Below are 11,177 nucleotides of genomic sequence, written 5' to 3' on the forward strand. Positions count from 1 at the left end.
CTCCCTGGCTGGAAGCACCAGCTTCAGAGACATTTCCCTGAAGTTCCCTGGGTGTCCCCCCCAACAGGCTCTCCGGCTCCCCCTGGTGGCAGCTCCTCAGGCTTTGAGGCGGTTCCCTGGACAGCTGCCCCAGCTGGACTAGGACATCTGTGACCCTGAGAGGCTGGTCTCACCGGCTGCCTGTAGTGTTTCCAGCGCCCACTCGGCTCGAGTGGGAATTCCCTGCCAGAGGGTGGAAGTGGGGCTCCAGGCGTGCCCTATACAGCGGGGCACATGGGGAGGACTTGAGATTCTCCAAGGAGTTTGCTTTCTGCAAGGAGACTAAACCTGGCATCTCCCAGCTGCCTGAGGCCAATAGCAAAGCTGGACCTGCCTCCAGGCCCCTCTGCCCGGCGGGTGCTTGGAGACACCACAGAGCAGCTGGTCTTACAGCGCATGCCTGTCTCCTGTCTTGAGCACAGGGCCAAGAGGAGATGGCGGTCCAGTCTGGGGCCTGCAGTCGGGGGCCCGTGCTGGGTCCTCAGGACGGGGTGGGGCAGTTGGGGGCACACCGCCTCCCACACTTCACAGCTCTGAGCTCACTGTGAACGGCGTCAATAAAGTCTCTCCCCCTCCCGTCTCCTTGAGTGCCTGCCTGGGTCTGGGTGGGGCCAGTGTCTGGGAGCCCAGGTCGTGGGGGACCTGCCCTGGAGTCGCATGCTGGCCACCCCCTGGGGCCCACCGAGGACCGCAGCCTCGCCCTTCCAGCCTGGTGCGGGGGGTACCCGGGGTGCTCAGCTGTGCTGATATCCGTGCGCCTCCTCCCCTAGGACCACTGGACCCTGAGCAGACTCCCGCCCCATGGCAGAGGCAGGAGGTTGGTGGGGTAAGGGAGACCCCTGGGCACCCAGAAAGCTGGGATAGCAGGCAGGGGGATGCGGAGACGGGGTGGCAGGACTTCCAAGGGGAGCCTGTTGCTTCCGGATCCCCACATGGCCCTACCCTGGCCTCTCTCCACGGAGCTGGCAGGTGGGCTGCCCCACCCTCCTCTGACCCCACCATGACAGGACCTGGAGTCTACTCCCCCGGGCAGGGTGGCCTCTCCATGGCGGCAGGACCTAGGCTAGCCCCTGCTCCCAGCACCTGGGGCTGTACTCCGGACGCCCACAGCCTTGCCTTCCCCCCCACCTCCCCGTCAGGCCTCGTTGCACCTGCTGCCCCATCCCACTTCCCCCGAGGCCTCAGAGCCCATGTCTGCTCTGGAGAAGGAGCTCGCAGACGGCCCTGGGCCACTCCCCGGGGCCACTGGGCAGCGCTCCCTGCCCGCCAAGAGCACGCCTGGGCAGAGTGGAGCGGACAGGAACGCGGTGTTTTTTCCTGCTTCCGTCCCCAGGGTCGGGTCGCAGCAGGTGCCTGCTAAGTGCTTACGGGTTTGTTCCATAAACAGCCAGGCCTGCGTTCCCCCAGCACTGGCCGGGCCAGCTGGGCCCATGCACGCGCTTGCATGTGTGTTTCTCTGTGCGTGAGTGTGCACGTGTGTGCGTGTACACGTGAATGTGAAGTGTGTGTGTCTGCGTGGGTGCACGTGTGTTACATGGGCATGTGTGTTCAGTGTGCAAGGCCCAGACCTCCCAGGACTCTCGCCCACTCATGTTCACTGAGCAGGGCGAGAAGCCACTGCCTTTTGGGAATCGGCCAACACCGGGGAGTGGACTGGCTGGCTGCAGGCCTGCTGTGGACACACGGGCCAGAGAACCCGGGGCGGCCTCCAGGGACAGCCTTACCGTCGCGGCCGTGATAGGGTCAGAGTGAGCTGCGGGCCTGAGCTCTGCGCCTGCTGGATTCCCTGGCCGGGAGGGAGTGGGGTGGGGTGGCTGGTGGGACAAGGGGTGGGAGGGGCAGCGGAACTGGGGCAGGGGTGCTGTGGGCAGGGAATCCCCAGGGGTCCTCGCAGAAACCATGAACCACTCCGGCAAACACGATCTGAATCCCAAACGTGGAGCAAGGGGGATGGAGGGGGTCCCAGCCAAGGGAGCTGTTGAGGCCTGTCTCCTGGGGGCCTGGCCCACCGACCTCCGTGCCCCCACCCCCCCCTCCCATGGCCTGGGCCTCCCTCTTCTGTGTGACACCATCCGAGCCTGGCCGGCAGCATGTGGACTCCAGGAGGGCCCTGCCCACCCCTGCATCCTCGGGTCTGGGGGGGTTCAGCCTGCTGGGCTGTTGGGTCTGCAGGGTCCCCGGGCGCTTCCAGGTGGGTGTGGGGCCTTGCCTGACGTACGCTCGGGCGAGTTCACCGACCACGCCGTGACCTGGGAGCTGGTGGAGGTGCTGCCCAGGGTCACAGGAGACAAACAGGCTCAGAGGGGCCAGTGGCTTGTCCAACATCTCCCAGCTGGTGTGGACCCCAACTCCAGCCCCCCACCCCCCAAAACTTCAGATTCAGGTTGACATGGAGGGAGGGAGGGCGTGGAGGAAAGGAAACGGGTTCAAGGGGCCCTGGGGCGCCAGGAGCAGCCCCCTGTCTTAGCCTTGGTGTGTCACCAAGGGAAGTTGTTGGGCGAGTCCAACAGGCAGTGGGGGTTGCTCCCCGACTCCCCGCAGAGCCCCCCTCCTCCAAAGCTCTGCTGGGCCCCCCTGCCAGTGTTGGTCACCCCCAGTGCCATCCCCAGGTACCCGTTGGTGACACATGGTGACAACCATGTTGGCAAGGACACAGGTGGGGGGGAAGCGGGGAGGCCGCCTGTGTGGGCTGGGTGACATCCAGCTTCCAGTGTGGAGCCTCGCCCCCACACCCCTCCCTAGCACCAGACGCCCTGCCCCCTGAGGGGCCACACCCAGGCAGCCAGCCCTGAGGTTGGGTCTTTATTGGAGAGTGAACATAAATAAAAATAAGCAGGAACTTGAGAGGAGGGGGAACTGGAGGGCTATTTACAAATGTACACCTTGGACCTGGGCGGCCGCTGCCCACCGGCCTGAGCAAGGCTCAGAGCAAGGCGAGCAGGGCTGCAAGGACCAGGACGGCTCAGGCGGCAGGGTAGCGTGCAGAGTTCCAACCGAGGGGCTGCCGGGTCCGGGGGTCCCGCTTCTGGGCACCGCCTGGCCCTGCCTGCTGGAACTGCAGCTCTGGGATGATCCGGTGGATCCAGTCGTGGTGGGAGGTGAGCCGGATGTAGACACCTGGGCGGTTCCGGCGGGCGCAGCCCTCGCCCCAGCTGATCACCCCGGCCTGCAGCCACACCTGGCCCACGAGGCACACCAGGGGGCCCCCGGAATCTCCCTGCGGCCAAAGCAGAGGTACCTGTGTCGGCGCACGCGGGCCAGAGAGCCGGGCTCTGCAGCTGCATGGCTCAGTGCCTGTGCCTGTCTCCCTCCCTTCGCTCGTCTCTGCCCAGGACACCCCAGCCCCTGCAGTCCTTCCTTTCCAGCCTGGAGTGCCCATTTCTCTAGCATTGCCGCACTACCCACCCTGAATCACCTCAGAGAAGTGTCTTGAAGATGCCGCTTCCTGAGTCCCGCCGCAGACCCACTGACTGACTCCCCCGGGTAGAACCCAGGAACCTGCTTTCCCAGCTGGTCGAATGCATAGCTCTGGTCTGGGCCCTGCGGGTCCACCTCCTTGGCCTTGTCCCTTGTCCCAGGTGGGCTGGTTTCCGCCTGGGGCCCAGGGACTAGGGCTCAGCCTCGGCCCGCCCCGCCCCAGTGCCCACCTTGCAGGCATCCTTCTTGCCCTCAGCGAAGCCCGCACATAGCATGTCGTCCTTGATGGTTCTGGGCTGGAAGCCGGACTCTGCATCCTTGCTGTAGAGCAGATTGCACTTGGGCGTGCTGATGATGGGCACGGCAAGCTTCTGCAGGGTCCGGGGTTTGGGCAGGCTGTCTGCAGAGGGAAGACACCAGGTGCGGCTCAGGGGACAGTCTCACCGAGGGCCCCAGGCCCTGGTTCTCAAGAACCGCAGCTCCATCCCACCTGCTTTTCTCTTGTGTTTTTAGATCTCTTCTGGCTGGAGGCTTTGTAAGACAGAGTTCCTTCTTCCCACCCCCCACCCACCAGGCTGGGCTCTTTCTGTTCCCTGTGGCCCCTGCTCCTATGTCTGCTGCCCCTTTCCCATACCTACTCCACCCATTTGAGTAGAGATCTTGTGGACCTTCCTGGTGGCTCAGACGGTAAAGAATCTATCTGCAGTGCGGGAGACCAGGGTTCGATCTCTGGGTTGGGAAGATCCCCTGGAGAAGGGAATGGCTACCCACTCCAGTATTCTTGCCTGGAGAACCCCGTGGACAGAGGAGCCTGGCGGGCTACAGTCCATGGGGTCACAGAGAGTCGGACATGACTGAGCGACTAACACACGTGCAGCAGTTTGAACTGAAGATGGTTGGTTCAGGGTGGCCCCCAGGCTGCCTTCTCTAGGCCCGCCACCCGTTCTCTCCCCGCCCTGCCCTTAGTACCTTGTTCACCGGGGATGCCCCAGCCGGTGACCCAGCAGTTCATGCCTGACTCAAAGACGACTGAGGGGTCAGGCAAACACACGGGGAGGATGTAGTTGGTGAAGGTCACAGGTGCCTCCAACTCCACCAGGGCCACGTCGGCGCTAGAGGCCATGCCTTGGTACTGGGGGTTGCTCTCGACCCGCTTCACCCGGGCATACACGGCGTGTGGCCCTGGCCTCGCCAGCTGCAGCACCCCCAGCAGGACCTGGTACAGGGATGTTTCCGAGGTGCTGGTGGGAGAGTAGAGACCTGGTGTGAGGCGGCCTGGGAGGCGTCAGCGGAAGTTAAGTGGAGATGAGAAGTAGGGAGGAGTCGGCCTTCCTCCCCGCTCCCCAGGATGCTGACAGCTCAGTCTACACTTTGTCTTCCGGAGCACACTCTCCAGGGGGGTGTACTAAGAGATGAGGTGGGAAAGGGTGTAAACCCCAAGCAGCTTTAAATTCCCAGCTCCACCCTGGCCAGCCCAGCCACCTCGCACAAGTCACCCAGCAAGTTCTCTGTGACTCCGTTTCCTTGTCTGTAAAATGGGGACAGTAACAGTCCCCACCTGAAAGGCTGTCTGTGGGGGTCGAAGGAGATGATCACCCACCGGGACCCAGCCTGAGGCAAGTGACCTGTTCACTCTGAGCCTGGATTTCTGAACTTGAGATGTGAGGTTTTAGAATTGCAAGAGCTGTGGCATGGAGAGAGCTGAGATGCCTGGGCAGCCCTGAAGGCTTGGGACCAGGCAGGTCATGGTGTGGAAGCAGGGTTTGGGTGGCTTGGCCCTTTGGTTAGGGCCAGTGTAGGTGACCTCAGAGTGAGGAGGAGGAATGGCCATTTTGCTTCGTCCACCTGTGCCCAGAGCCCCAACCAGGAAGGGAGTGTCTGGATTTGAGGTGTGGGAGGAGACGAGGAAGAGATGCAGGCAACAGGAGGACCCTGAGGCCAGCAGCAGGGGCGGCCTGTCTGGGAAAGCACCTCACTGTGAGCCCCCGGGGGAAATGGACCCCTCCCAGCTGGGCTGGGGACAGCAAGAGCCCAGAAGCAGGGGCTGCTGCTGGAAGCTGGCCCCGAGGCTGGACCCAAAGGGAGCCCTGGCAGGGAAGGCTCAGATGACCCAGACGCAGCCTCTCTCGGGCCGTGGGGGCTCGGCCTGGGCGCCCCGCACCGCCGCTGTCCGCGGGCCGGCGCTGTCCGCGGTGCTGAAGCCCGGCGTTTGCGGACGGCGCACGGGGAGGGGGCGGTTCCGTCGCTCGATCTGTGCCCCCGGAGCGGAGTGAGGGGCGCAGCCGACTCACTTGGAGAAGCAGTGCGCGGCGGTGAGGACCCACCGGTCCGTGATGAGGCTGCCCCCGCAGAAGTGGCTTCCGTTTCTCTGAATGCTGACCTGCCAGGGCCACTCGCCCTCCAAGGCATTCTGCCCGCCCACCATCCGGTTCAGCATCCTCCGGCGGCCGCAGGCTGGGGGAACAGAATCAAGGCGGGGGTGGGGGGCGCTCCCTGGAGGCCCATCCTCTCAGCTGTGATTCCCACCCCCAAACCCACACTCAAGCTTTCTTATCCTGTTCACTCCCTGGCTTTCCTGTCCCTGACCCACTCCAGGACCTTGGGCCTAAGTCGGAGGCCTGGGCATCAGTCAGCCTCTGACAGTGGGCTGTGGGCCCCTTGCCCCTCACCTGTGACACCTGACCCTCTGCGTGGTGGGGGTGAGATAACACGGTTAAGGTCTTACCCCACCCCCCCAGCCTGACAAATGGGCTCCCGGACCTTCCCCTTCCACCCCGCAACTCCTGTCTAGGCTCCCCAGTTTTCCCCACTGTGGGATTCCCATGCCGGGCCCATTCATTATGGGTCTCACCAGGGAGGGGGTCCTGGCCAGTCTCGGAGATCTCAGCCAAGCCCACTCCTGTCCCCTTACCCGAAGGCCTTGAATGCTTACCGTTCAGTGCCTCGCCTCCCCGAGTCCCTGAAAATGAGAAAAAAGAGGGTGATCAGCCAACTTTGCCCAAGGTGCAGTCTGCTCCTCCCCTCCCCAACGACTGGTCAGCATAGCCTGTCCTCTGCTGCACACCCAGCCTCCTGCAGACTCTGCAGGACCATCCACCGGGGACCTGGCAGGAGAGGCTGGCAGCCTTCAGCCGCAGGTCCCCCACGTGCCCCCATGGTGTGCACAGGCCAGGCTGTGGGCCAGGACCAATCAGAAAGGCCAGGGAGGGGACCCCGTCAGGGCTTGACCCTCCCATTCGGGGCAAGAGGGCTTCTTCTGGACCCCACCAGGGCTTTCCCTCCACACCCCACACTCATCCTCATCTGGAAGCTCTGTGGAGGATGTGGCCTTCAGCCCAGGGGCTGTGGGGCCTCCCCCCAACCACCCCCCCCCAGCCTGGGGCTGGCTGGGATAAGGGGCCAAACGAGTGAGCGAGGCTCCACGTCCGCCCACCCACCCAGCCGCTCGAGCCTCGCTCATCTCAGGGGAGTAGAGAGGCCAGACGATGGTCATGGGTCAGTCCTCCCAAGATCCCAGATTCCCAGGCGCCAGCCCCTCAGGTGTTCCAGCAAGCTCACAGGCGGCCCCAAGAGCCCTGCCGGGCCCAGCACCCCTGCCCATGTGAGGGACAGTGGGGGGAAGGGTGGGGGGCACTCTTTGGAAGTGGACCCCTCTCCCCGGGACCACTGTCCCCCAGTCTCTGGACAAGGCACAGGGCCCACCTCTTGGCCTTGACAGGCCCCTCCACTCCAGCTCGGAGACCCCAGCCAGGCCAACAGTCTCGACCAGCGCCAGCGCAGCTCCAGGTAACCCACCCCATAAAGAGAGCCCTGCTTATGGATCTGGTCACTGGGGTGGATCTGATTAGAGCTTGGGGGGTCAGGACAGCCTCTTCCCACTTCACACTCCCCCGACACCCCAGCCCCAGTAACCAGTCCCAGGCGGCTGAGGGGCCCCTGGGGCCAGGCAGGAAATGGCCGGGCTGAGCCACACCCCTCTGTGACCTTGGGGGTTTTAACAGGACCCTATTCTTCCAGCTGAGGGGCGCACTCTCCAGTGCTGGGGGCCGGATGATAAAGCAGTTGCAGAGGGTGCTGAGCATGGGCCAAGAGGAGCGGGCAGGCACAGGCAGGACCGGCCACTCTTCCAGGCAGAGGCGCCAACAGACGCGTGGGGGTGAGGGCAGTCAGTCCAGGCCAGCAGGACATCTGCCCAGACACTGATTGTGTCAACAAGGGTCCCTTTAAAAATGCACACGTGCCCCAGGTGGACATTCCCTCCAGCCCCTCGTCTTAGTATAATCTGATTTAGTCAGATTGACAACCCCAGACCCTGCGCTCTTGCTTCTTGCACGAAGCTGAAACGCCCTGGCCGGCTTTTTCCCTCCCCGTGGGGCTTTCCCAGAGCCTTGACCAGGTTCTCCCCACAGCCATCCCTGCTCCTGTGTGTGGATCCACTGTCCACGCCTGGGATCAAGGGCACTCACACCCTGCCTAGCAGACCCTTCCATTGAGGCTCTGCAGGCTTCTGCGTCCCAGCCTGATGCACTTCAGCTTCTTGTTTGGACTGAGCCCCCGGCCTCTGAGGCTTCCCTGGTGGCTCAGATGGTAAAGAATCCATCTATGATGAAGGAGAACCAGGTTCGATCACTGGGTTGGGAAGATCCCCTGGAGAAGGGAATGGCTATCCACTCCAGTATTTCCTGGAGAATTCCACAGACAGAGGAACCTGGCGGTCTACAGTCCCGGGGGTCACAAAGAATCAGACCCGACTAAGCGACTTTGACTTCACTTTTTCTGCCTCTGAATGTTTGTTCACAGCACCGCTTTCCTCCTGGGTCTAAATCCAGATTCTAGAGAGTGCTAATCCAGATCCTAATCCAGAGTGCTAACCCTAACTGAAATTCCTCCCCCTCCTTCAGGCAGCCCTCCTTGATTGTACTGTCTGGGCAGCCTGGCTCCCTTTCCTGAGCTTTCTGCCTTCCCACTTGGCCCCACAGAGCTCTGCCCACCTTGCCCTGGGGGTGGAATTGTCATCTCATCTCATCTCACCCATGAGCTCAGGATCTCTGTGGAAGCAGGGCCCACATCCTGGGAGCCTGAGCCCAGGGAATATATAAGTGGGACAATGGGAGCAGGACTGCCTGGGGAAGAGCGATGTGGAGACCCAGGCTGGGCAGGGTGGGCATCCTGTTGGGGCTGGGTAAGCCAGCAGGGTGTCAGCCCCCTCCTCTGGATCCAGGGCCCTTCTGCTCCTGTATCTGGTTGTGGAGGCAGGAGAGGCCCAAGGATTTAGGAGGAACAGCCAGAGATGAGAGGCCAAGATGGTGCTGAAGGAGTTCAGGCCTCTGGTGTCAGCTGTTGGAGAGCCAAGTGCAGGCCGCTGTTTGCACTTTGGCAATGACCTCGATTACTCTACCCACCAGGAACAATCACAGGGTTACACACCCTGGCAGAGACGAGCTCCCTCAAAGAACGCTGTTATCCTGGTGCCAGGGGAGGAAGGCAGGGTGGCGAGGCCTGGGGGCCCCTGCGGAGCCCAAGGAGTCTGGGGCCTCCCCACCGAGGTGCCTCCTCCCTGGTGGGAAGCCTGGAGCCCCAGCAGGGCTGCAGCCCAGGCTGACGGCCGGGCCCTGCGAGGTGACTTGAGGACACGGAAGTGAGGAGGTGGCTGGGCGGGCCGGGCGGGCCAGGCGGGCCCAGGAATGCATGAGAGTTTCTCCAGCAGAGAACAGCCTGCCCGGCTGGGAGGGGCAGGTGAGGCCCCTGGCTGACACCTGCTCACCCTCACTGGGGCCTGGGAGAGGGGCCAGGGTGCAGGAGCCGCCCCCCGCCCCCATCCCCTCCTGCCTGCACCCCTCCCCCATGCCCCGCTAAGCGCCTGCAGCCTTCCGTGGCTCCCTGGCTCAGGCCACGCTCGGCCACACCTCCTGGCCTTGCGGACACTGGCCCTGGGCTGGAGGCCAGCAGTCTTGAGTTCAGATCCTGCACCCAGGCAGCCCTGTGCTTGTGCCTTGGAGACAGAAGAGACCAAGATGAGAGGAAGCGGAGTGCCAAGCCCAGAGCTTGGCCCTGCTTGCCCGAGGCAGTGGGAGCGGGGGTGGGGGTGCAGGTGGGGGTGGATCCTGCCCGGGTCACTGCCTTAGGGCCCTCGCCTCGCAGGCCTGCACCCACGCTGCCTTCCCCACTTCATTCCCCCAGGTGGGATGTCTGGAACCTTCCTCCTGCGAGAAGAAGAGGAGGCCAGTGCTTCAGCCCCAAGCCTGGCCAGGGAGTGGGGACTGGCCACAGCTGCTGGCAGGACAGACCTGTAGGACCTGTAGGACTCTCCTGCGATCTGTAGGACTCACCGGACCGCAGCAGCAGCATGAGCAGGACCACGGCTAGCACCTGCCTCATGGTCTTGGCCTGGCTGGAGCGCCCGACAGGCAGGGGACAGCGGTGGCAGGAGTTCCGAGTGCTCGAGCACAACGTTCGGGGCTCCATGAAGTGGGTTATATGCTGCAGATGAGTGTCAGCTCGGCTATGCCGCTGGACCTGTCAGCCCGGCCAGCCCAGTTCCTCTCCACAGGAAGGAGGCACCCCAGAACTCTGGTTCCTCCATGACCTGGCCCTGAACCCCAAGGGGCCAGACCCCTCACCCAAGGGTTTGAGGCCAGGGTGCATAGGCCTCATTTAGGCGGCTTGTGGCCTGGAGTTCTACCCCCTACCATGGCTGACCACACCCCCCAACTGACCACAGGCCCCACATAAACTGACTGCAGTCCGCCCATGAGACCCTCCCTGTTTCATTCATTCATTCATTTCATTTGTTCATTCATTTATATTGAGCATCTACTTCCCAGGTGACGCTAGTGGTAAAGAACCTGTCTTCCAAAGCAGGAGACACAGAACTTCCGATTTGATTCCTGAAGGAAGATCCCTGGAGAAGGAAATGGCAACCCGCTCCCGCGTTCTTGCCTGGAAAATTCCATGGACAGAGGAGCCTGGCGGGCTAGGGTCCATAGGGTCACAAAGAGCTGGGCATGACTGAACTCACGAGCATGTGCACACACGCACACACACACATACACACACAGTCCATGGGGTCACAAAGAGTCGGGCATGACTGAGCCCAGGAGGACGTGCACACACACACACAACACACACAGACACACACACACAGACACACAGACACACACAAACTGTACCCCGCATCAGTGAATGAAACAGAGTCCAGAACTGGGTTTTACACTTTTAGGGGGGATGAGCACAAAAAAAGTCCAGGTCCCCTGTGCTTATGGAACAAAGTGGAGCAGGGAAGGAGTCCGCAGTGGGGGTCCCCAACCAACATCAGCGCCCTTACCGGCCCTCCGTCCAGGGACTGGGTCCCGGCAGTTCCAGGACTCCCAAGGAGGCCACGGGCGGCACCTTCCTACCCCACCTGGAGGTGGGGGCAGTGGGGGGGCTTCCCGGAACCGAAGGCCAGGTGGGCGGGGCGGAAGCTGGTTCTGGGAAGGCCGGTCCGGGTGACCATACCGTGTCCCTGCCCTGGGCGTGGCAGGCCGGGTCGGGGACGTGCGGCCGCCGCGGAAGCGGCTCTGGGAGGAAGTTATCTGGGGCACGGGGCTGACGTCAGAGGCTCAGGTCTGGGCTCGGCTTGGGGCGGGGGGCGGGGGCCGGGGACCAGGTCCGGTAGACCCCCCACCCCAGGCCTGGGATGGGGCGCGCTGGAGCACAGGGAGAGCCTGACCTCAGCCTCC

General features: G+C 63.1%; 1 protein-coding gene across 2 annotated transcripts; it reads right to left on the minus strand.

The window, feature by feature from the left end:
- Positions 1-2,966: 2,966 nt before the first annotated feature.
- Positions 2,967-9,804, minus strand: PRSS27 (serine protease 27). 2 transcript variants are annotated; one of them, XM_055562194.1, is made up of 6 exons: positions 9,786-9,804; positions 6,389-6,415; positions 5,748-5,910; positions 4,426-4,697; positions 3,687-3,856; positions 2,967-3,256 (listed from the first exon to the last, which is right to left on the minus strand). In XM_055562194.1, exons 1-6 carry the CDS (start codon positions 9,802-9,804, stop codon positions 3,002-3,004), a joined length of 906 nt encoding a protein of 301 aa, XP_055418169.1. In that variant the 3' UTR covers positions 2,967-3,001. The 2 variants fall into 2 exon arrangements, with proteins under 2 accessions (XP_055418169.1, XP_055418170.1); XM_055562195.1 differs by lacking the exon at positions 6,389-6,415 and adding an exon at positions 6,724-6,728 and having other exon boundaries at positions 9,782-9,804.
- Between the last annotated feature and the right edge of the window lie 1,373 nt (positions 9,805-11,177).

This window comes from Bubalus kerabau, chromosome 23, assembly GCF_029407905.1.
Source record: "Bubalus kerabau isolate K-KA32 ecotype Philippines breed swamp buffalo chromosome 23, PCC_UOA_SB_1v2, whole genome shotgun sequence".
Lineage (NCBI taxonomy): Eukaryota > Metazoa > Chordata > Mammalia > Artiodactyla > Bovidae > Bubalus > Bubalus kerabau.

Bases quoted from the DNA above. Each gene is read 5' to 3' on its own strand.
- PRSS27 (XM_055562194.1), bottom strand. The intron at 3,857-4,425 runs GTACTAAGGGCA...TTCCCTCTGCAG, and splicing joins GGGCATCCCCGGTGAACAAG to ACAGCCTGCCCAAACCCCGG. The intron at 3,257-3,686 runs GTGGGCACTGGG...CTTTGGCCGCAG, and splicing joins GCAAGAAGGATGCCTGCAAG to GGAGATTCCGGGGGCCCCCT.